This window comes from Chiloscyllium plagiosum, unplaced genomic scaffold (assembly GCF_037043375.1).
Source record: "Chiloscyllium plagiosum isolate Xiang-an unplaced genomic scaffold, Cpla_swu_hap1 HiC_scaffold_5, whole genome shotgun sequence".
NCBI lineage: Eukaryota > Metazoa > Chordata > Chondrichthyes > Orectolobiformes > Hemiscylliidae > Chiloscyllium > Chiloscyllium plagiosum.
In genome coordinates, this window is record NW_028270143.1 from 126,800,765 (window position 1) to 126,826,219 (window position 25,455).

Sequence of the window (25,455 nt, forward strand, 5' to 3'; positions counted from 1 at the left end):
TTAACTTCCAATTGTGGAAGAGAGTTCCAAACCTCTACCACTCTTTGTTTGTAGAAGTGCTTCCTAACATCTCTCCAAATGCTCTGGCCCTAATTCTATATCTATGACCCCTAATTCTAGAATCCCTGACCAGTGGAAATAGTTTTATCTTTAACCACCCTGTCCTTTCCGGTTAATAAGGCATCTGGATGGGTATATGAACAGGGAGGGTTTAGGGCGATATGGGCCAAATGCTGGAAAATGTGACTAGATTAATTTAGATATCTGACCGGCATGGATGAGTTGGACTGAAGGGTCTGCTTCCGTGGTGTACATCTTTCTGGCTTTGATCAGATCACTCCTTAAACTTCTAAATTCTAGAGAAACTTGACCTAATTTGCATTATCTCTGCAAGTTAACTTAACAGGTATATCTTAACTTAACAGGTATTATTCTTGTAAGCCTACATTGTACTGCCTACAGGGCCAACACAGCCATCCTAAGGTTTGGTGCTCAGATCTCCTCTCAGTTCTCCAAGTGCCTCTAGACCCAACTCCAACTGTTCCAGTCAAATTACCCTGGAGGCGAGGGGTGGGGGAACCATTGTATCCCGGAACTACTGGGGCGGCGCTGGCTCTCCAGCCGGAGCGCTTTAACCGCGGGGGGCAGGTTCCGTGTGTTTGTCCTCCCCCGGCCCCTGGAAACGGGGTCACCATGGAGGCGGTGATAGGTCGGGGGGTCAGAGGTCAGAGGTGGGCCTGCGCGATGGCGTTGCCTCTTGCCGCCTCCGGCCGCCGCCTCCTGCAGCAGCTTCCCCCCCGCGGGGCCTGGGGCACCGTCCGCCGCGGCCCCAGCAACCGCTACAGCTACAGGCAGGGCCAGAGCCCGGAGCCCAGGATCCGCGAGTATTTCTACTACATCGACCATCAGGGCCAGGTAAATAAATAAATACCCGGGGAGGGGGGGGTAAATACCCGGGGGAGGGGGTAAATACCCGGGGGAGGGGGTAAATACCTAGGGGAGGGGGGGGTGTAAATACCCGGGGGAGGGGGTAAATACCCGGGGGAGGAGGTAAATACCCGGGGGGTAAATACCCGGGGAGGGGGTAAATACCCGGGGAGGGGGTAAATACCGGGAGGAGGGTAAATACCCAAGGGAGAGGGGGTAAATACCCAGGGGAAGGGGATACATACCCAGAGGAGGGGGTAAATACCAGGGAGGAGAGGGGTAAATACCCGGGATGAAGGTAAATACCCGGAGGTGGGGGGTAAATACCCGGGGGAGTTGGGTATATACCTGGGGGTAAGTACCTGGGGGAAGGGGGTAAATACCCAGGGGGAGGGTAAATACCAGGGGAGGGGTAAACACCCAGGGGGAGGTGGGTAAACACCCAGGGGAGAGGGGTAAACACCTGGGGGAGGGAGGTAAACACCCGGGGAGGGGGGAAATACCCAGGGGAGGGGTAATTACCCAGGGGTGTGGTAAATACTCAGGGAGAAGGGGTAAATACCTGGGGGAAGGGGTAAATGCCCATGGGAGGGGGTGAATACCCGGGGAAAGGGGTAAACACCAGAGAGAATGGGGGTAAACACTCAGTGGAGTGGGGGTAAACACCCGGGGGAGAGAGGGTAAATACCTGGGGAGAGAGGGGGTAAGTACACGGGGGGAGAGGAGATAAATACACGGGCGGCGAGGGGGTAAATATCCAGGGGAGAGGGTAAATACCTGGGGGGAGAGGGGTAAATACCCGGGGGAGTGGGGGGGGAATGCCCGGTGAGAGGGAAAATACCCGGTGAGAGGGGTAAATACCTGGGGTGAGGGATAAATACAGGGGGGGAGAGGGATAAGTACGGGGGAGAGGGGTAAATATCCGGGGGAGTGGGGTAAATACCCGGGGAGAGGGGTAAATACCTGAGGGAATTGGGTTAAATACCCGGGGAATGGAGTTAAATACCCAGGGGAGTGGTGGTAAATACCCGGGGGCGAGGGGTAAATACCCAGGGAATGGGGTTAAATACCCAGGGGGGTGGTGGTAAATACCCAGGGGCGAGGGGTAAATACATGAGGGAGAGGGGTAAATACCCGGGAGGGGGTGAATACCCGGAGGAAAGGGGTAAACACCTGGGGAGGGGGATTAATACCCAGGGAGTGGTGGTAAATACCTGGTGAAGATGGGTAAATACCTGGGGAGTGGGGGGGTAAATACCCGGGGGAGAGGGGTAAATACCCGGGTCAGATGGGTAAATATCCAGGGGAGTGGGGGTAAATATCCAGGGGAGTGGGGGTAAACACCCAGGGAGAGGGGGTAAATATCCGGGGAAGATGGGTAAATACCTGGGGAGTGGGGGTAAATACCCGGGGAAGATGGGTAAATACCTGGGGAGTGGGGGGGGGGTAAATACCCGGGGGGAAGGGGTGAATACCTGTGGAGTGGGGGTAAAATACCCAGGGAGTGGGGGTAAATACCCAGGGGAGAGGGGTAAATACCTGAGGGGAGTGAATACCCAGGGGAAAGGGGTAAACACCCGGGGAGGGGGGTGAACACCTGGTGAGTGGGGGTAAAATACCCGGTACGAGGGGTAAATACCCAAGTAAGATGGGTAAATATCCAGGGTGTGGTGGTAAATACCGTGGGGAGAGGGGTAAATACCCAGGTAAGATGGGTAAATACCCGGGGGAGAGGAGTAAATACTGGGGTGGAGAGGCGTAAACACTCGGGGGAGTGGGGGTAAACATTCGGGGGAGAGGGGGTACACACCTAGGGGGAGTGGGGTGAACACCCAGGGGAGGGGGATAAACACCCAGGGGAGGGGGTAAATACCCAGGGGCGGGTAATTACCTGGAAGTGGGATAAATACCCAGGGAGAGGGGGTAAATACCCAGGGAGAGGGGGTAAATACCCAGGGAGAGGGGGTAAATACCTGTGGGAGGGGGTAAATACCTGTGGGAGGGGGTAAATACCCAGGGAGTGGGGATAAACACTCGGGGGAGTGGGGGTAAACACTCGGGGGAGTGAGGGTAAATACCCGGGGGGAGTGGGGGTAAATAACCAGGGGGAGAGGGGGTAAATACCTGGGGAGTGGGAAAATTACCTGGGGGAGTGGGGGCGAATGCCCGGTGTGAGGGGTAAATACCTGGGGGTGAGGGGTAAATACAGGGGGGAGAGGGATAAATACAGGGGGGAGAGGGATAAATACAGGGGGGAGAGGGGGTAAATACCTGGGGGAATGGGGTTAAATACCCGGGGAATGGGGTTAAATACCCAGGTGAGTGGTGGTAAATACCCAGGGGCGAGGTGTAAATACCTGGGGGAGAGGGGTAAATACCTGGGAGGGGGTGAATACCGAGAGGAAAGGGGTAAACACCTGGGGAGGGGGTTGAATACCCAGGGAGTGGTGATAAATACCCAGGGAAGATGGGTAAATACCTGGGAAGTGGGGGGGAGGGTAAATACCCGGGGGAGTGGGGGTAAATACCCGGGGGAGAAGGGTACATACCCGAGTAAGATGGGTAAATACCTGGTGAGTGAGGGGTAAATACCCAGGGGAGTGGGGGTAAACACCCGGGGGAGCGGAGGTAAATACCCAGGGAAGATGGGTAAATACCTGGGGGAGTGGGGGTAAATACCTGGGGGAGTGGGGGTAAATACCTGGGGAAGATGGGTAAATACTTGGGGAGTGGGGGGGTAAATACCCAGGGGAGAGGGGTAAATACCCGGGGGAAAGGGGTAAACACCCAGGGAGTGGGGTGAATACCCGGAGAGTGAGGGTAAAATACCCAGGGAAGTGGGGTAAACTCACGGGGTGTGGAGGTAAATACCCGGTGAGTGGGGGTAAATACCCAGAGCGTGGGGGTAAATACCCAGGGCGTGGGGGTAAATACCCAGGGGAGCGGGGTAAATACCTGGGGGGAGTGAATACCCAGGGGAAAGGGGTAAACACCCGGGGAGGGGGGTGAACACCCGGTGAGTGGGGGTAAAATACCCAGGGAGAGGGGTAAATACCCAGGTATGATGGGTAAATATCCAGGGTGTGGGGATAAATGTCGGGGGAGAGGGGTAAATACCTGGGTAAGATGGGTAAACACCCGGGGGAGTGGGGGTAAACACCTAGGGGAGTGGGGGGATACACCCAGGGGAGTGGGGGAATACCCTTGGAGGAGTGGGGGGGAGAGGGGGTACACACCCAGGGGAGTGGGGGTAAACATCCGGGGGAATGAGGGATACGCTCGGGGGAATGGGGGGATACACCCAGTGGAGAGGGGAGTGGGCGAGGCTGTATTTGTCTGTGTGTGGAATCAAGGAGCCCCAGCAAACCTGAAATCAATGAGAGTCATGTCTCCCCTGGTTGGAAATCTGTCATCTCAGCTCCAGGGCATCTCTGCAGGAGTTCCTCGCGGTAGATATTTTCTGGGAGAAAGTAAGGATTGCAGATACTGGTGATCAGGGTCAAAAAGTGTGGCGCTGGAAAAGCACAACCAGTGAGGCAGCATCCGAGGAGCAGGAGAGGCAATGTTTCGAGCATAAGCTCTTCATCAGGAATGTGCCTGTTCAGTGATGTTATTACACACCTGCGGTAACAGGTTTATCTTCATGCCCTGTCTTGGACGAGATTGCAGCAATGCACCACCTCTAAGTCTGAAGAAGACTGGCAAATTATAGCCAACATCTCTCCAATTCCTCCAGTATCCTTCGATGCATCTCCTCCCCCCGATAACCTATTTATTTTAAGTACTAAATAAAGACCAAAAGATCTGCGGATGCTGTAAATCAGAAACAAAAACTGAAACTGCTAGAACACCTCAGCAAATCTGGCAGCAGCTGTGAAGAGAAATCAGAGTTAACATTTCAGGTCCGGTGACCCTTCCTCAGTACCAGCTCACCTTGTGGTTTAACACAGGTGCCAAGCATGAATTTTAACATCTCATATGTTTCGCCAGTAGAGGTTGCTGCAGCTCTACATATACAGAGCATGACAGAAATAGAACATTATTAGTGTGTCATGTTCTATTTATTAAAGGGGCAGTGTATGTCACTGAATTGTCACAAATTCAGCACTACATGTGTTTGTCATGCTGTCCCTCAGTCTTGCTTGGTGTTTAGAATGGTGGGTTAGAGGCAGTCTGGCCCTGTATTTTAAGCTGCCCTTGAGAATGTGTCATGATTCTTATGACAGCCTCAGGCGACTGTCTGTGTGGAGTTTGCACGTTCTCTCCGTGTCTGCGTGGGTTTCCTCCGGGTGCTCCGGTTTCCTCCCACAGTCCAAAGATGTGCAGGTCAGGTGAGTTGGCCATGCTAAATTGTCCGTAGTGTTAGGTAAGGGGTAAATGTAGGGGTATGGGTGGGTTGCGCTTCGGCGGGGCGGTGTGGACTTGTTGGGCCGAAGGGCCTGTTTCCACACTGTAATCTAATCTAATCCATGGAAAGTGTAAGAGAGCACAACAACTTTAGACCATTATCCCTGCCCTTTTTGTTCTGTATATATTTTTTCCATGTTTCTTTCTTTTATTCATTTGCATTCTGACAGCAGCTATCACCCCCCGCCCCCATTCACACCTCCTCAATACACACTATTTGTTTTTGTTTCTTTACCCATTTTACCCACTTCCCCTTTGCCATTGTACCATGAAGTATTTTGGTACTTAATCTCCCCAGCCCTCCATCCTAACACAGACCTTCATTTTTATTGTTCTCCCTCCCACCCTCAATTCCTTGAAGGTTTCATACTAGAGTTACAGGATTTGAAATGTTAGCTGTGTTTCTCTGTCCTCTGATGCGGAGTTTCTCCAGCACTTGCTGTTTTTATTCCTATGTTCCTTTCACTTGCTCAAGTCCTATTAGAACTTCTAACTTTCCCTTGTTCTAAGGAGAGGCTGCAGGCCTGAAACATTGCTCTCTCCATAGATGCTCTGAAGAGGATGCATGAAGCAACTCTCCTTTAGTTAGCAATATCTAGATAAACTGTAGTGAAGATAGTAGTGCTTCACAGTAATATACTAAACAATCAAATTGTCAGCTAAACCAATCCCCACAGGACCACAGTGCCACATCCATTGAAGAACAGCACTGAGTTCAATTAACTCTTATTTGTTAATCATTAAACATGATGCTGGGTTAACGGAAGACTAACCTATATTTCTGCTGGCCATTTCAAGATCTCAGTATGTCCCAAAGGACTTTGAGCCAGTGAAGTAATTTTGAAGAGTATTCATTGTCATCTGTAGGAAAGCGAACACTGATGTTATAGACTCTGATCTGGGTGGGTATTTCAATAAGTCAGTGCCTTTGAGCTCTCTGTCCATTACAGTCCTGACTGAAAGAGTAGATTGCAGGGTGATGATGACGTTGTGGTAATGTTACTAGATGAATAATTTAAAGCCTGGGGTCACGTTCTGGGAACACTGATTCCATAAGATACAGGTGCAAAAGCTTTTGATGTCAAGATCCAGGTTCAAATTCTGAAGAAGAGTCATACCAGACTCAAAACATTAACTCGGCTTTCTATTCACAGAGTTTCTCCAACTTCTGTATTTGCTTCAGATTTCCAGCATCTGGAGTATTTTGTTCAAATCCCACCATGCTGCGGGTGGTGGTATTTACATTCAGTTAATGAAATCTGGAATTGCAAGCTGGTCTCATGAACAGTGACCATGATTTGATTTGTTATTGTCGCATGCACCAAGATACAGTGAAAAGTATTGTTTTGCACGCTATCCAGAGAAATCATACCATATATATGTACATCAGGGTAATTGAACAGCATGCAGAATATCATGTTACAGCTGCAGAGAAAGATCGACTCTAATATATGAGAGGTCTGTTCATAAGTATGATAACAGAGGGGAAGAAGTTGTTCTTAAATCTGTTGCTACATGTTTTCAAATTTTTATATCTTCTGCCCGATTGAAGAGGGTGAAGACAGTACAACCAGGGTGGGAGGGGTCTTTGATGATGTTGGTTGCTTTCCCAAGACAGTGCGAAGTGTAGATGGAGTCAACGGATGGCCTGTGTTGTGTGATGGACTGGGCTGTAATCACAACTCTCCGTAATTTCTTGTGGGCTTGGGAAGCGCAGTTGCTGTACCAAGCTTTCTTGCATCCAGACAGGATGCTTTTTATGGTGCATCTGTAGATATCTAATGAAACCATAATTGTTGTAATAATCCCAGCTGGTTCAATAGGGATCAGTTCTGCTTTTTACATAAGGAAGTCTGTTATTCTTACCCTGCCTGGCCTACATGTGACTCCAGAACCCGACCAGTGTGGTTAACTCTTAACTGCCCTCTGAAATAGCCTGTCAAACCACATAGTCCAAAGGATGGGTATCAAAGAGCAGTACAGTACAGGAACAGGCCCTTCGGCCCACCAAGCCTGCACTGACACATGATGCCTTTCTAATATCGAAACCTTTTGCCTCCACATGGTACCTCTATTCCGACTTATTCATACATCTGTCAAGGTGCCTCTTAAACTTTGCTCTTGAATCTATCTCCACCATCTCTGGCAACACATTCCAGGATCTCAACACCTTCTGTGTGGGAAAAATAAAAACTTGCCTCTCCTGTAAACTTTCCCCTTTTATTGTTTACCTACGTCTCCAAGTAGATTTCTAACTTGGGAGAAAACATTGACTATTCACCCTGCCCTTTCCTCTCATAATTTTGTAAACTTTTATCAGCTTGCCCCACAGCCTCCAAAGTTCAAATGAAAACAAACCAAGTTTATCCAATCTCTCCACATAGCTAGTACCTGACCTTGTCAGTGATGCCCACATCCCCTGAAAGAAGAAAAGGATGGTGTGAATTTAGTTATAACAATGAAAAATTGAATATGTCATCCTGCACAAGAGATTCCCTCCCGTCTGGTCCTGTGTGGACAGGCTATTTATAAATGTAGGCTGACTTATTTTTAGACATAATATGTGAACAAACAATATGTTTGCAATGGTTTTTAATCTTATGTTCTAACAGACATGATATGTTTTATTGATTTAGTAGTTTTTCAGAAACTTATTGGCACCAAACTTTAATAAGAGTTCCTATTCTGTCCAAAGATACTCCACAGTTCTGGCAGCATCATCTGGGAGAGACATAATGTTTCCACTCAATGACCCTTCCAAGGTTTGTGTCTGGTTTCTTCAGACTCTCTCACAACTGTTTCTTAGCTGGACAAATGCCGAAAGACTAGACCTATGACTCTTCACCTTTCTTATATACTTATAAGGAAACAAAAGCAAAGTATTTACAAAATTAAATCTGGCCTCTATCCAAATGTTATCACAGTGGATTTTTAAACTTAACTTTAGGGGTTGTGTTTGAGGAGATAATAGGAGAAAGTGAGGACTGCAGATGTTGGACATCAGAGTCGAGAGTGTGGTGCTGGAAAATCACAGCAGGTCAGGTGGATGCTGCCTGAACGGCTATGCTTTTCCAGCACCACACTCTCAACTTTGAGGATACAGTAGTCATGCCTGGCCTCTTGTTGACCTTAGTATCTGCTAGAACTGATCTAAGCAGCGGGTCTGAGTTACTCTGTGTGCTGCTGAAGGCATGCATTCGAATGTCTTTACAAATGGCTGCAGCATAATGATATCGTCTTCCTGTCCCTATAAACCAAGAAGTGCTCTGAATTATTGCAAATGATATCTTGGGAAAGCTCCCACACTGAATTGCCAGCTGTAGCTCAATAGAGAGCTCACTCGGCTCTGAATCAGAAGGATGTGGGGCCAAGCCCTGCTCCAGGACAGTGCTGCATGACCAGAGGTCACTGTATAAATGTGTCCTTTCCTTGTTTATGGAGCAGGTTGATGGTGGTGCAAGTCATTGTATCACTGGACTGGGAAGCCAGAGGTCCAGATAAATGCCTTGGTGCTATGGGGCCAAATCCCACCATGCAGTTGGTGTAATATTTAAGTTCAGGTAATTAATAAAACAGGATGGATAGCAGTCTCAATAATGGTGACCATAAAGCTGTTGTGGGTCACTCATCATGTCCTCTAGAGAAGGAAATAATCATAGAGTGGTACAGCACGAAACAGGTCTTTTGGTCCAACTCATCCATGCTGATCAGATATCCTAGGAATAAGTAAGGACTGGTGATCAACGAGTCGAGAGTGTGTTGCTGGAAAAGCACAGCAGGTCAGGCAGCATCCGAAGAGCAGGAGAAGCGATGTTTCGGGCATAAGACCTTCCTCAGGAATGAGGCTTGTGGGTGGGGGCTGAGAGATAAATGGGAGGGGGATGGGGTTGGGGGGAAGGTAGCTGAGAAAGCAATAGGTGGATGAAGGTGAGGAAGAAGGTGATAGGTCGGGCGGGGGTGATGGACAGGTCCTGAGGGTGGTGCTGAGTTGGAGGCTTGGGACTGGGATAATGTGGGGGGAGGGGAAATGAGGAAGCTGTTGAAATTCACGTTTAGCCCGTGTGGTTGCAGCGTCCCAAGGCGGATTATGAGGCTTTTCCAGCATCTGATCAGATATCCTAATCTAATCTAGTCCCATTTGCCAGCATTTGGCCCATATCCCTCTGAACCCTTCCTAGTCATGTACCCATTCAGATGCCTTTTGTATGCAGTAATTGTACCAGCCTTAGCCACTTCCTCTGGCAGCTCATTCCATACACACGCCACCCTCCGCATGAAAATGTCCCTTTGGTCCCTTTTAAATTTTTCCCCTCTCACCTTAAACCTATGCCCTCTTGTTTTAGACTCCCCTGTGCTGGGAAAAGGCCTAGTTTATTCATCCTATCCATGCCCCTCAGAGATGTACAGGACGGGGACAGACCCTTCAATCCAACTCGTCCATGCCTACCAGATATCCTAAATTAATCTAGTCCCATTTGCCAGCACTTGGCCCATATCCCTCTGAACCCTTCCTAGTCATGTACCCAGTCAGGTGCCTTTTAAATGTTGTAATTGTGCCAGCCTCCGCCTCTTTCTCTGGCAGCTCATTCCATACACACACCACCCTCAGTGTGAAAATGTTGTACCTTGAGTCCCTTTTAAATCTTTCCCCTCTCGCCCTAAACCTATGCTCTCCATTTCTGGACTCACCCACCCAGGTAAAAGACCTTGCCTATTTACCCTATACATACCCCTCATGATTTTATAAACATCTATAAGGTCACCCCTCAGCCTCTGATGCTCCAAGGAAAACAGTCCCAGCCTGTTCAGCCTCTCCCAATAGCTCAAATCCTCCATCCCTTATAAGTCTTTACTGAACCCTTTCAAGTTTCACAACATCTCCACTATGACAGGGAGACCAGAATTGAACACAGTATTCCAAAAGACAAGGCTCATAAAAATCCGCGATCATTACTTGGTTTGGTCTACAAGTGATTCCAGACTCAGCACGCTATTGTTGGTTCATAACAGCTCTGACAATCAACTCAATCCAAGGGCAGTTAGGAATGGATAACAGTTGCTGGCCTAGGTGGCTAGAATCCCTGAAAAGATTCAATGGAAGAATTCCCGCTGTAGCTTGTGAACAGTCCTTTTGACATTCCAAGTGTCATTAAAATACTTAATTTTACAGTGATTACAACAAAAAATGAGATACTGTAAGATATGGCGATGACGCTGTTCTACCACGTACGGTGTGGATGCGACACTGTCCTGTGGTGTACGGTGTGGATGCGACACTGTGCCGTGGTGTACGGTATGGATGCGACACTGTGCCGTGGTGTACGGTGTGGATGCGACACTGTGCCGTGGTGTACGGTGTGGATGCGACACTGTGCCGTGGTGTACGGTGTGGATGCGACACTGTGCCGTGGTGTACGGTGTGGATGCGACACTGTGCCGTGGTGTACGGTGTGGATGCGACACTGTGCCGTGGTGTACGGTGTGGATGCGACACTGTGCCGTGGTGTACGGTATGGATGCGACACTGTCCTGTGGTGTACGGTGTGGATGCGACACTGTGCCGTGGTGTACGGTGTGGATGCGACACTGTGCCGTGGTGTACGGTATGGATGCGACACTGTCCTGTGGTGTATGGTGTGGATGCGACACTGTGCCGTGGTGTACGGTGTGGATGCGACACTGTGCCGTGGTGTACGGTGTGGATGCGACACTGTGCCGTGGTGTACGGTGTGGATGCGACACTGTGCCGTGGTGTACGGTGTGGATGCGACACTGTGCCGTGGTGTACGATGTGGATGCGACACTGTCCTGTGGTGTACGATGTGGTAATGATACTGTCCTGTGGTGTACGATGTGGTAATGACACCGTGCTGTGGTGTACGATGTGGTAATGACACCGTGCTGTGGTGTACGATGTGGTAATGACACTGTCCTGTGGTGTACGATGTGGTAATGACACTGTCCTGTGGTGTATGATGTGGATATGACACTGTCCTGTGGTGTATGATGTGGATATGACACTGTCCTGTGGTGTATGATGTGGATATGACACTGTCCTGTGGTGTACGATGTGGATATGACACTGTCCTGTGGTGTATGATGTGGATCTGACACTGTCCTGTGGTGTATGATGAGGTAATTACACTGTCCTATGGTGTACGATGTGGATACGACACTGTCCTGTGGTGTACGATGTGGATACGACACTGTCCTGTGGTGTACGATGTGGATACGACACTGTCCTGTGGTGTACGATGTGGATACGACACTGTCCTGTGGTGTACGATGTGGATACGACACTGTCCTGTGGTATACGATGTCAATACGACACTGTCCTGTGGTGTACGATGTGGATACGACACTGTCCTGTGGTGTACGATGTGGATACGACACTGTCCTGTGGTATACGATGTCAATACGACACTGTCCTGTGGTGTACGATATGGTACTGACGCTGTTTGTGTTTTGTTGCAGTTGTTCCTTGATGACACCAAAGTGAAGAATTTCATCACCTGCTTTAAAGGTGAGTGTAGCTCTATCCCTGACTACCTTCAAGTTAAATAAATACATCTGACACTCCGCAACTAAAACCTCACCCACTGAATCAGATATAGGTCACTCTGCTATAGTGCTCGTTTTGCCAACTCGGTTTATCAATTGATTGGTAAATTGGGGAACAGTTTTTGTAAAACATGAACTTCCCTTGCCTATGATGTGATTCCATCCCTGGTACCTTCAGTCCACTCTTGGTGTTTAGTTCAGGTCAAGCAAGGGAGGTTGGATGATGGAGCAAATTTTTTCTAACCTTACTGTTGGCATTTTTGAGGATGTTTTTAGAAATTATTGCAGGAGAAAAGATTTGGATTGCAAGATTGTTCTCGTTCTGGACAATGCACCAAGCCATCCTCCTGCCATTGGTGAGCTTTCTGAAAAACATCAAAGTGCTATTTCTACCTCCAAACGCAACCTCTCTCATTCAACCCAAGGACCAGGGTGGAATGGCACCTTTTAAAGCTTATTATTTAAGGCACATATTCATGAGCTGATTGCAGGTACTGAAGGGGTTAATGAGGACAGTGTTCTTGAATTTTGGAAGAGCTTTAACATTAAGAATGCTACTGACATCAGTGTGGAGGCCTGGGGTGATGTCAGTAAAAACTGCTGACATGCGGTTTGGTGGAAGCTTCTCCCAGATTTTTTTCATGGTTTTAAAGGGGTTGAACCGTCAGAGGAGCTTCCAGCAATCAAAGAATATTGTGTTGTTCTTGCAAAGCCGTTGGATTTGAAGAAGTGGGGACTGATAATGTTGAGGAGCTGCTCGAGTCCCAGTGTGAAGAACTCTCCAGAACTGATTGACAACAACTTGTTGCTGTGGAGGAGCCTGAAGCTCGAGACGAAGATGGTGAAGTCCAGGATGCAGCACTAACGAGAGCTTTCCACTTCTGTTTTGTCCTGAGGGAAGTTGAGAAGCAGTGAGCAGCTCTTAGAAGACAGTGACAACAATGAAGAATGCAGCAGGAAGGCGGTTTGTGGCATAATGTCTTATCTGGCACCCTACCCTATGAACAGCTCCTTCATGGAAGAAGAAAGATAGCAAGGAAGCAAAAAGTAGATGCCGTTTTTAAGCCAAGTCCCAATAAACAGTCTGAGGACAATGAACTACAGCCATCAATTTCTGGACTAAATATTTTCTTACTAAGAACCCTGTGCGCAGAACCGCGCCTCAAAGTGATGATGATGACGACCCTCAGCCCCTGTGTTAATACAGTACTGTAACCCAGCAAACTCAGAAACCCTTTAAAGTGTTAAATTTATTGTGTTATTTCATTAAAATATATGATTTTAACATTTACTTAGACTGTGCCATTGTTTGTGTTAAGCTAACTACTAATTTTGTTTTGATTTTTGGTGGTCTGCCCCAGCCCTGTTTTCTCCCTCAGACCCTGTTATTTTTATTGCCCAACTTTCTATAACACGCGGTCACACGAAAATGCACCTACTGCGTTATAGCAGAATAGTCTGTAATGTGGCAGACCAGTTAGAAAAATCTTCATGTGCTCACAAAAACATTGTTTCTCATGAGCAGATCAAGACTCCTGTTATCACCCTGACCGGTTCTGGCCTACATGTGTCCCCACTGCAAAGTGATTGACACTTAATTGCCCTCTGAACAGTTAGAGATGTGAAATAAATGCTGGCTCTTCATAAATGCTGCCTGACCTGCTGTGATTTCCAGCATTTTTTGTTTTCAGTCATATTATAACAAGTGTTTAGTTATTGCTCTCTCAGAATATAGAGTGAAAATTATCCCAAGTCTTTCTTTTATCAGCAATTGAATGAAGATCTTCTAGTGAAATGGAGTTTCCTTTATAATAAATACTGTCAACTCTAGGAGCTGATAGGTTTGCACTTTTAGTACCTAGGTGTTTCATCCATCTCTCTTTCATTAGCTGTTGCCATTTAGAATATGGAATAAAACTCTATATTAACCCTGCCACAATAATTGCTGTAGGCTTACAAGAGCTATTGAATCTTCATTTCTCACGATACTATCCCCTTCACATTTGGTGTTAGAACAGTCCAGAGCTGGGTGAGGAGACTGATCTGTGAGAATCCTAACTAAATTAAGCGGCACAGTGGCTCAGTAGTTAGCCCTGCTGCCTCACAGCACCAGGGACTTAGGTTTGATTCCAGCCTCGGGTGACTGTGTGGAGTTTGCACATTCTCCCCGTGTCTGCGTGGGTTTCCTCCGGGTGCTCTGGTTTACCCCCAAAATCCAAAGATGTGCAGGTCAGGTGAACTGGCCATGCTAAATTGCCCATAGTGTTCAGGGATGCCTGGGTTAGGTGCATTAGTCAGGGGTAAACGTTAGGGGAATGGGTCTGGGTGGGTTACTCTTCGGAGGGTCGGTGTGGACTTGTTGGGCCGAAGGGCCTGTTTCCACACTGTAGGGATTCTATCAACTTACCTTCATCTTTGATGGTGTCCTTCAGCCAGTTAACCTGATGCAAATGGAAGCTCAGTTCAGGATGAGAGGGTTGAGTTTTCTGAAGGTGTAGAGCATCCAGGAGAGCTTGAGTTTTTTTTTTAACACCATAAAGTCAAACTTTCAGAAGCACGTCCTCCCTCCTGTCTCCAAACTGATCCGAGCTCCAACACTGACAGACCAGTTTGCCACTAGGTGCTGTGCTTGAGTCTGGGAGTGTTCTTCAGTCAGTTGGACCCCATGTGTGACCACACCAGAGCGCTCTTCACCAAACGGACAGTTCAGCCCATAGGAGGGAGACTCCAGTGTCATGGTTGGACTTGGATGATACCAGTACACAGCAGCATGAGGGGACATGAGTGCTCTTTCATGGACATATCTCAGAATAAGCTGTGTTGTGCACAGTTTTCACCAAAAGAAGAAGGGTGTGTGTGTGTGTGTCGGGGTGGTGCAGTGGCGGGATGAGAGAGATTCTTTTTATTTAGATTCCCAAGAGCTTTGTGTGGTCTGTGACAATCAAAAGCACTTTCCCATGGGTTGGCCTTCAGCTGAAGTTGCTAATATAAGCATTATCTCAGTATTGGATAATTTAGGTTTGTTCCACCAACGAAGCAGCAGTGCTAAATACACACCCACCATACTCAACCTCCAATCGGAGAACAGCAGTGAATAAATAGGACCCAGTCTCCTGAGCTACGAAGGCTGGATTGCTGCGAGATGACCTCAAAACTCAGGCTGTGGTATGAATAGCCCTGGGCAAGGAAGCTGCAGAGAATTTACAGCCAGCAACAGGCCATTTGGTCCAGAAGGTGTATATCAGTTTTTATGCGGTAAAGGAATCTCTGACCACCTTACTTCAGCCATCAGATGATGCTTCTGTTCTTTACTCCGCAATTTGATTTCAGATAGTCAACATAGTTTCGTCAGGGGCAGGTCGTGTCTCACAAACCTCATTGAGTTTTTTTGAGAAGGTGACCAAGCATGTAGATGAGGGCAGGGGAGTTGATGTGGTGTACATGGACTTCAGTAAAGCCTTTGAAAAGGTTCCACATGGTAGGCTGTTGGAGAAAATGCAAAGGCATGGAATTGAGAGTGACTTAGCAGTTTGGATTAGGAACTGGCTTTCTGAAAGAAGGCAGCGAGTGGTGGTTGATGGAAAATATTCAGCCTGGAGTCCGATTACTAGTGGTGTGCCACAAGGATCTGTTTTGGGACCACTGCTGTTGTCATTTTTATAAATGACTTAGATGCAGGCATAGGTGGATGGATTAGTAAATTTGCAGACAACACTAAAGTCGGTGGGTAGTGGACAGTTTGGAAGAATGTTACAGGTTGCAGGGGGACTTGGATAAACTGCAGAATTGGGCTGAGAGGTGGCCAATGGAGTTCAATGCAGCTAAAGTGAGGTGATGCACTTTGGGAAGAATAACAGGAAGGCAGAGTACTGGGTCAATGGAAAAATTCTTGGTAGTGTGGATATGCAGAGGGATCTTAAAGTCCATGTACATAGATTCCTGAAAGTTGCCATCCGGTTGATAGTACTGTTAAGAAGGCATACGGTGTGTTAGGTTTCATTGGTAGAAGGATTGAGTTCCGGAACTGCAATATCATGCTGCAACTATACAAAACGCTGGTAGGGCCACACTTGGAATATTGTGTACAGTTTTGGTTGCAGGTTGGACAGTGAAAGTATTTTTCATAGGATGGTGACGTCAGCGTGTATGAGGGGGCATAACTACAAATTGAGGGGTGATAGATTTAAGACAGATGTCAGAGGCAGGTTCTTTATGCAGAGAGTGGTAAGGGTGTGGAATGCCCTGCCTTTCAATGTAGTTAACTCAGCCACATTCGGGAGATTTAAACAATCCTTGGATAAGCACATGAATGACGATGGGCTAGTGTAGGGGGATGGGCTGAGAATAGTTCACAGGTCTGCGCAACATCGAGGACCGAAGGGCCTGTTCTGCGCTGTATTGTTCTATGTATGTAGAGCTTCCGCCTGGATGCATTAATTGAATATATTCCAGATAGGAATCTAACCATTGCGATCAATGACATCAAAGGATATGGAGTGTGTGTGTGTGTGAAGGTAGATGGTCTATGAGATAGATTATCTAGAGTGGTGGAGCACATCTGTTAGACAGAAAAGCCTACACCAGCAGTTTGATTCCCTTCGGGGAGGTGATGATCTAGTGGTATTATCACTGGAACTATTAATCATGGGGAACCTGGGTTTGAATCCCACCGTGGCAGATGGTGGAATTTGTTTTCAGTAAAAAAAGTCTGAGATCCAAGATGGCAGTGGTCCAAGAGGTCTGCTGTGCCCTGCTCTGTGCCATACCCCGGCCAAGGTGCCCTCCCCCCACCACCACCACCACCCCAAGGAGAAAATTGATAATGTTGTCTAGAGCTTCTAAAACTGTGATTTGAAAGCTCTAAGATCAAAATGAAGTTGGCCAAAGGAAAAGGGGCGAAAAGAGTACAGCAGGCAGGCCGCTCCCCTACTGTGTTGGGGTACCCGCAGCCATTGCTCAAACACCCGAGGCTAAACTCCGAGAAAAATCAAGGCAGCGCTGGAGCCGATCTCTGCCATGTTAAAGAAGCATGAGCAGGAGATCCAAATGCTGGACTGATGAGTGGAAGTGGTCGAACAGAGGACCGCAGCTTTGGAGACCACGGTGGGGGTCTCAGTAGGACGGCTCAGGACGCTGGAAGACCAGGTTTGGATCCACCAAGAACAAGTGGATGACCTTGAAAATAAAAGCAGAAGGAAAAGCTTCGCTCGTGGGTATCCCGGAGCATGAGGCCTTATAGATTCTGTACTGCCTTGGTGTAAAACCTGATTTACTTAACATTTCGATTGGTTGGTTATTGTTTGGGTTTTTTTTTTGGCTGTTCCTTTCTGGATTGGGGTGGCTATATCTGTGGTTAAGATGTATGGAGAAGTGAGGGTGAGTGTCCATTGTTAAGTCTCAGTAATGTAAATAACAACATGTTCTCTTTGTCTGTGAATTGCCTGGGACTGGAGCATGTCCTCAACTGGAAGGAGCCAGGATGGTTGCAAGGATAGGGAGGATTGCCCCAATGGGCAAGGGGGAAGATCTCTCGTGAACTTAGGTGTTTCTTTAATTTAAATGTAATGGTTAGTTTTTTAGTTTTCATGGTTTTCATAGGAGTAGTTTTTAGTTTTTATGGCGTTAATGTTTTTTCGCTCACTGCACCTCAGATCGGCTTCCTCCCCTTGGGAAATCAGTGGCCTGCCCTGGATGACCATAGGCAAAAGTGGGTACTGCAGATGCTGGAAATCAGAGTCTAGATTAGAGTCATACTGGAAAAGCACAGCATGTCAGGCAGCATCCGAGGAGCAGGAGAATTGGGGTTTTGGGCAAAAGCCATACTTACCTGGATGACCATGGCTCGTGATCTGTTTTGATGGTGCACCTGGAATGTAAAAGGGAGCCATTCTCCCATTAAAGGAAAGAAGGTGCTGTCAAGCCTTAGAAAGGAAAGGGTGGACATTGCCCTGCTGCAGGAGACACATTTAACTGATAAGGAACATCTGAAAATACAGCTGGGGGGTTATGACAGGGTATTCTTCTCCTCCTTTAGCTCTAAGAGTAGAGGAATGGCTATACTGGGAAGAAAGAATCTCCCATTCCAGGTAATGGAGCAAATTAAGGACGAACATGGACGATTCATCATTCTTAAAGCTTTAATACATGGAGAAGACTATGGCGTCCTGAATGTTTATTGTCCCTCGGCGCACCCTCTTAAATTTCTAATTGATGCAGTTGCTAAATTAATGATTCTTGAGCTGCACCGTATGATCATAGGAGAGGATTTTCACCGCCTAATGGATCCTGGGGTAGACAGGATGCCAAGGGGCCCAGTCGGCACACCCATGATTGACATGTGTGAGGAGTTGGGATTGGTGGATGTGTGGAGGTATCTCCACCCTAATGAAAGAGACTTTACTTTTTAATCTAACCCACACAAGTGCCACATGCGAATTGACATGCTCTTTATGCTGTCGATCTGTTTGGACAAAACATTGGCATGCAAAATTAGGAATATAGCTGTCCCTGACCATGTGCCAGTGTGTTTAGATGTTAAAATCAAACGTGGCGAAACAGATGCACGGCACTGGCGCCTGGGCCCACTCCTGTTAAGGAACAGCAAATTTGTTGAGTACGTTACAAGAGAATTCAGGGCCTTCTGGGATGGCCCTGGGATGACTCTGGTACGGCCAGTAATCCATCGGTACTTTGGGAGACCACGAAGGCATACTTATAAGGCCTGACCATTTCATATTCAATGGCTAGAAAGAGGCAGAGCGGGGAGCAGCAACGGATGCTGGAGGCCTGGCTGAAGCTATCTGATGAAGCATATTATAATAGGCCGTTATTGGTCAAGCTGCAGTGGGTCACAGCTCTCTGGGCTGCTCTCATTGCACACACAGGTGGCAAGAAAAGAGGTCTCCTTTGCTAAACAAAGGTTGTTTGAATTTGGAGATAAGCCAGGCAGATATTTGGCTTACCTGGCTAGAAAGAAAAGTGCTTCGCAAGCCATTATATCTATCAGAGAGAGGGCTGGCAGTAACCCGTGAGTTGAAGAAGATCAATGTTAGATTTTGGGAATACTTTGCAGAGTTGTACTGGTCGGAGGGCGGTGAAGACAGTGCAGGGAGAATGCAGTCCTTTTTTGAGAACCTGGACTTCCCGGTGTAAACGCGGAACAGGCCTCCCTGTTAAATGTGCCTACGACAATACAAGAGGTGCAGGGAGCAATAAAGCATTTCCAGGGTGGCAAAGCACCGGGGCCAGATAGATTCCTGAGTGAGTTTTATAAAGAATTCATAAATGTGTCAGTGGTGCCACTTTTGGGGATGTATAGCTGTTCGTATACACAGGATTGTCTTCTGCCTTCTGTTAGGGAGGCTAATACCTCCTTCATTTTAAAGAAGGGGAAAGACCCCGAAGAATGTGTTTCATACAGACCCATTTCATTGCTGAATGTGGACTTTAAAATTCTGTCAAACGTGCTGACCTTGAGCTTGGGAAACGTATTTTCTGATATTATAAAAGAAGAACAGGCAGGTTTTATCAAGGGCTGTAGCTTTTCCAACATTATCAGGCTGGTACTGAACATAGTGCAGGTATGCCAGCAAAGATTGAATCTGGGTTTGGTGGTCTCCCTAGACGCAGAAAAGGTGTTTGACCGGGTAGAATGGCCGTCCCTGTTTGGGGTCCTCGAGCGTTTTAGTCTTGGGGGGAGCCTTTGCCAGATGGGTAGAGGTATAATTATCCTAAGGTGGCAGTCATCACTAACGGCACTCAGTCGGATAACTTTAATATTGGGAGAGGTAGGCGACAGGGGTGTCCTCTTTCACCGCTGTTATTTACCTTGGTAATTGAGCCGATAGCTGAGGCTATCAAGAGAGATCCTGAAATAGCGGCGCCAAGGATAGGAATGGGGGAGCATAAGATCACCCGATATGCTGACGACATTCTTCTGTTTTTGGCCTATCTAGAGAAATCCATACCCCGATTAATTCAAAAAATTAATTTATTTGGCAATTCTTAGGGGTGCAGGATCAACTTTACAAAATTGGAAGCCGTGCTGGTGGGGGTGGGGGTTAGTGGAGTTGCCTGATCTGAAGGATGGAATGCAGTTCCTGTTTAGATGGTCGTCAAAGGTTTTGGGAATTTTTGTTACCCCTGTCTTCCACCAGCTGTATAAAGCTAACTAAGTACAATTACTGGAGAGGATAAAGCAGGATTTGCAGCAGTGAGGAGGGATTACCGTTATCACGGTTAGGCCGGATAGCCCTGATTAAAATGAATGTTCTTCCTCGCCTGTGGTATCCCATGAGAATGCTCCCGTTGTTGCTACCCAGACGAGTGTAATAGAGGCTCAATAGTTGGCTTGGGTCCTTTTTTTGGTGCTGTAGGCTTTCCCAATTAAATTTACTAAATTTCAACTCCCGCAGGCTGGGGGCGGACCTTCCGGACTTGAAGAGATATCAAATAAGCGCCCCGTTAGCATATGTGGGTAACTGGGTTCGGGGAATTCGGGGTCAGTTTGGCTTGATGTTGAAGCCTCTCAATTGAGATGTCCCCTAGTTAATCTATTATTCATGGATATGATGAAATCCGTGATCGAGCAGTGTAAGAGCCCAATCAGTTTAAATACGGTGAAAGCTTGGAGGATAATGAGGCAAGACGAGGGCAATTGGTTTAAGACCTCACCGTTTACCCCGTTGGTGGGATCCTCAGGATTTAAACCTGGGGCAATGGACTCTGGCTTTAAGCTATAGGAGGATAAGGGAATCTCTTGTCTGCGAGATTTATTTGAAGGGGGGGGATGTTAATGTAGTTTACCCAGCTAAGTCAGAAATATGGATTGCCTAATCGGGACCTTTTCCAGTACTTTTCAAGGTAAGGGATTATATCCAGAGGAGAACCACACTCCTGGCTCAGCCTTACAAGTCAGACAGAGAGAAGAGTGCTCCAGTGCACGGGTGCTCTTTCAGTTAGTACTTTGTATCATTTACATAAAGGGCGTACCTTAGGAGATGTGGAGGGGCTCTGTCGGAGTTGGAATTGAGAACTAAGAGAGGATATTTCATTGGAAACATGGGAAGATGTATGGGAAAATGTAAAGAAAATCTCAATATATAACAAAGCACAGGCCATGCAATTTTACACAGGGCTCATATGGTGCCAGAGAGGCTGGCTAAGTTCAAGAGAGGAACATCTCCAGAGTGTCCCAAATGTAAAATAAGCATAGGCTTCTTACACACTGCTACTGGTCATGTTACAAGATACTGGAGTGCCATAGTAAGGGAGCTGAAGGAAATTCTGGGAATTTAAGTCACGGTGGATCGGTATTTCTTTTCCTGGGGTTGCCAAACTTGCCCTCTCTGGGGGAGCACGGGGGAAGAGGTTGTGTAACCTTCTTACGCACTGTGAGAGGATGAACATTTTAATGAAGGACGTCGGAAAAACCCCAGGTCTTATGAGATGGCGCAGGCTGGCGATGGAGCATCTCCCCCCAGACTACCTCACAAATATGGTGCACCACAAAACGGAGCAGTTTTAGAAGACGTGGCAGCCCTTTCTAAATTATATAGACGCAGACGTACAGGCAATATGAACCAGGGCTGTGGTATAGCAGCAGGAGTTGGATTGGGTGGCCTGTAGGGCCCTGTCAGGGGAATGCTGGGAAAATATGGGTACAATGACTGGTGCTTCCAGGGATGGGAGCTTCAGTGGAGGTGTGCTGAGTGAAAAATAGAATAAGATAATGTGATGTAATTTAATTTAATTTAACTTTAATTCAACTTAATTTAACCTTTATTTAATTTGATTGTAGTTTAGTTTAAGTACATGCATTTGTTCTGGTAGAATAGTAGGCAATTATTAAGAGTATTGTGATATGACACTGTTACACTACTTCTATCCTTTAGTATTCTGTTTTTTTTATACATACAGTTTTTGTAAAAGATTTGAAAAAGTTTTTCCTAAAAATATTCTTTAAAAGTCTGAAATTAAGTTTAATGATATCTGTGAATTCATTGTTGATTGTCAGAAAGCCCCATCTGGTTCATTAATTCCCTTCAGGGAAGGCAACTGCCATCCTTACCTGGTCTGGCCGACATGTGACTCCAGACCCACAGCAATGCAGTTGATTCTCAACTGCCTGGTAGGCCATTAGGGATGGAGACGAAAAAAAACAGCAGATGCTGCAATCCGAAATAGACAGGCAGGAGGCTGGAAGGACACGGCAATCAGGCTGCATCAGGAGGTGGAGAAGTCGACATTTTGGGTGTAACCCTTGTTCAGGACTGGGGCTGGGTGTGGGGGGACTCACTGAGTGCACGTCTGAGGGAGGCAGAGAACATCATCAAAGTGGGCATCCTTTGAAGAGACTTTGCAGTAGAACAAACTTGGTTAGAGACAAAAAACTGCAGATGCTGGAATCCAAGTAGATAAACAGGAGGCTGGAGGAACACAGCAAGCCAGGCAGCATCAGGAGATGGAGAAGGTATAACCCTCCTGCTTGTCTATTTTGGATTCCAGCATCTACAGTTTCTTTTTGTCTGTAACTAAGTTTGTTTCACCTCAAAGTCTCTTCAAAGGATGCCCACTCTGAAGAAATTCAGACGTGCACTCAGTCAGTCCCCCCACACCCACCCCCAGTCCTAAAGAAAGATAGTTAGGGATGGGCAGTAAATGTTGGCCTAGCCTAGCCAGCAAAACCCTCATCCCGGGAATGATTTTTTAAAAAAAATTCCAAAACTGTATCTATTATTTTTCTCCGCCACTGGATGAGGTAGTGAGTTGTATGTTCTGCTGAAATCCATTGTAAAGGTAATAGTGGTGAGTTATTTTTATGGTAATTTGGGGAGTCGGTGCTTGGTGGAAATGCTGTGTGTGGCCCATTTCATTAAAACTCTTTCTCTCTCTCTCTCTCTCTCTCTCTCTCTCTTTCTCTCTCTCTCTGTTGTCAAACAGATAAACAGTTCCTCGTTTTCTTCTTCAAGCAACTCAGGAAAAACTCCACCGGCCGGTACCAGGAGTTCCCCTACGTGTCACTGTGTGGCCGTGAGCGTAACTTCCTGCGCTGTGATGACCTTCCTGTCGTCTTCACCCACCTGATCAAAGGAGACGGCTCGGAGCAGGAGCTGCTGTCCTACTGCGGGGGTGGGGACAAGCTGGCTGTGCCCTTTGAACCCCAGCGGTTGTTCATGCCGGAGAATGGCCGCGTCTATCACCCGGCCCCGGAGAGGTCAGGTGGCGTGGGGCTGGTCAAATCCTCCCTGGCCTTTGAGCTCAGCCCCCAGTTTGAGTACAGTGACGGTGGACCTGACAGTGGCCCACCGTCACATTTCCACTGGAACGGTCAGCGTTACAGACTGACCAACGAACTCTCCTCGATCATCACAGGTAGAAAACCAGCCTAGCAGCAGCCTGGCTTTCCGTGCTTATGATGGGGTCGTGTGCTGTCAATAACATCTAATCAGGGTCACAGTGGACTGTTGGAAAAACGAAATATTGTAATTATAAACCCCACCCTCCCCATACCCACTGCATTGAAGGCTATGTGAAAGGAACTGTAACTGGCCAGCTGCTAGGGAAACTGTACATCTCTGCAACCTGGAGGTAGAGGGCAATACAATTGCTGCTCAGCTCCCCATCCAAGCTGACTGTGATTTACTTGTCTTCTCACAGTTGAATTGTCAATAATCGACCAGGTAAGGTACCACGCAGCATTGCTTCTTTTCATAGAACAGTACAGGCCCTTCCACCCTTGAGGTTGTGCCGGCCTTTTATCCTAAATGTGCATTGGCTTGGAAATCATTATTCCGAGAGCGTTGGTACAACAATATTTTCTCTCCCTATGCCATGCTCCCTATCCAGTTTGTATCTGCAGCCATTCCACCATCCTCTCAGAGAGAGGGAGAGAGCACATGCCCAGCAGTGTACTCACTACGGCTGAATGTCAGAGCAAAGCCTCCAGTGAACACTGCACATTTCCAATTTGACTGAGAGCCTGAGGTGGGGGGAAGAGAAGGAGCGGGGCTGTGGTTGAAAATCTTAACAAGTACCGAGCAGGGATTGAACCTGGGATCTGCTGCTGTTTGCAGCATGATGTGACCTTCTGAATCTCAACACCAAATATCTTCAGCATTCCTTATGGGTTTGACTGTGGAGCCATTAAAATGCTTAGCATTGCAGGCGTGGGTGTGTTTCACTGAGACTGTCAACATGCATTTCTGTTGGAAGCCTCAGATTTGTGTATTCTGAAGAAAGAATTCAGTGTCACTGCACATTTCCAGTCACACGTGCTACTGTCTGTTTAAGTGCCAACTGACATCAGTCACTGAAAATGTCTGGTCATGCATGTAGCAGTCAGCAGGTGGAAGTACTTTATCACAATGCTCATTTCAACAGAACTCTTGAATACTTCATTCTACCAGTACAATAAAGAAAATTGTTTTAATATTGAATGCAGCACTAATTCTATTTACTCAGTGAAGCACGAAGCACATTTTCTGTAAAATATTTATTGGTGAAAATGACAAGGAAATGTTCTTAACATTACGGGATTTAGGAACACAAGTTAGGAGCAGGAGTAGCCATTCGGCCCTTCAAGCCTGCTCTGCCATTCAATAATATATGTCAGGTACAGACAGGATAGATCGAGTGAATCCTTAGAAGAGTGTTAAGAAAATAGGGGTATACTTAAGAGGGAAATCTGGAGGGCAAAACGGGGACATGAGATAGCGTTGGCAAATAGAATTAAGAAGAATCCAAAGGGGTTTTACAAATACATTAAGGACAAAAGGGTAACTAGGGAGAGAATAGGGCCCCTCAAAGATCAGCAAGGCGGCCTTTGTGTGGAGCCTCAGAAAATTGGGGAGATACTATATGAATATTTTGCATCAGTATTTACTGTGGAAAAGGATATGGAAGATATACACTGTAGGGAAATAGATGGTGACATCTTGCAAAATGTCCAGATTACAGAGGAGGAAGTGTTGGATGTTTTGAAACGGTTAAAGGTGGATAAATCCCCAGGAACTGATCAGGTGTACCCGAGAACTCTTTGGGAAACTAGAGAAGTGATTGCTCGGCCTCTTGCTGAGATATTTGTATCATCAATAGTCACAGGTGAGGTGCCGGAAGACTGGAGGTTGGCAAACGTGGTGGCACTGTTTAAGAAGGGCAGTAAAGACAAGCCAGGGAACTATAGACCAGTGAGCCTGACATCGGTGGTGGGCAAGTTGTTGGAGGGAATCCTGAGGGACAGGATGTACATATATTTGGAAAGGCAAGGACTGATTCAGGATAGCCAACAGGGCTCATACCCGAAACGTCGATTCTCCTGCTCCTTGGATGCTGCCTGACCTGTTGCGCTTTTCCAGCAACACATTTTCAGCATGGGAAATCATGTCTCACAAACTTGATTGAATTTTTTGAAGAAGTAACAAAGAAGATTGATAAGGGCAGAGCAGTAGATGTGATCCATATGGACTTCAGTAAGGCGTTTGACAAGGTTCTCCATGGGAGACTGATTAGCAAGGTTAAATCTCATGGAATACAGGGAGAGCTAGCCATTTGGATACAGAA

At 47.1% G+C, this 25,455-nt stretch overlaps 1 protein-coding gene across 1 annotated transcript; it reads left to right on the forward strand.

The window, feature by feature from the left end:
* The first annotated feature begins 693 nt into the window (after positions 1-693).
* Positions 694-24,332, forward strand: cunh8orf82 (chromosome unknown C8orf82 homolog). The gene is made up of 3 exons (XM_043690881.2): positions 694-915; positions 11,809-11,857; positions 22,837-24,332. The coding sequence occupies exons 1-3, from the start codon at positions 694-696 to the stop codon at positions 23,283-23,285; spliced, it is 720 nt and encodes a 239-aa protein (XP_043546816.2). The 3' UTR covers positions 23,286-24,332.
* The last annotated feature ends 1,123 nt before the right edge of the window (positions 24,333-25,455 follow it).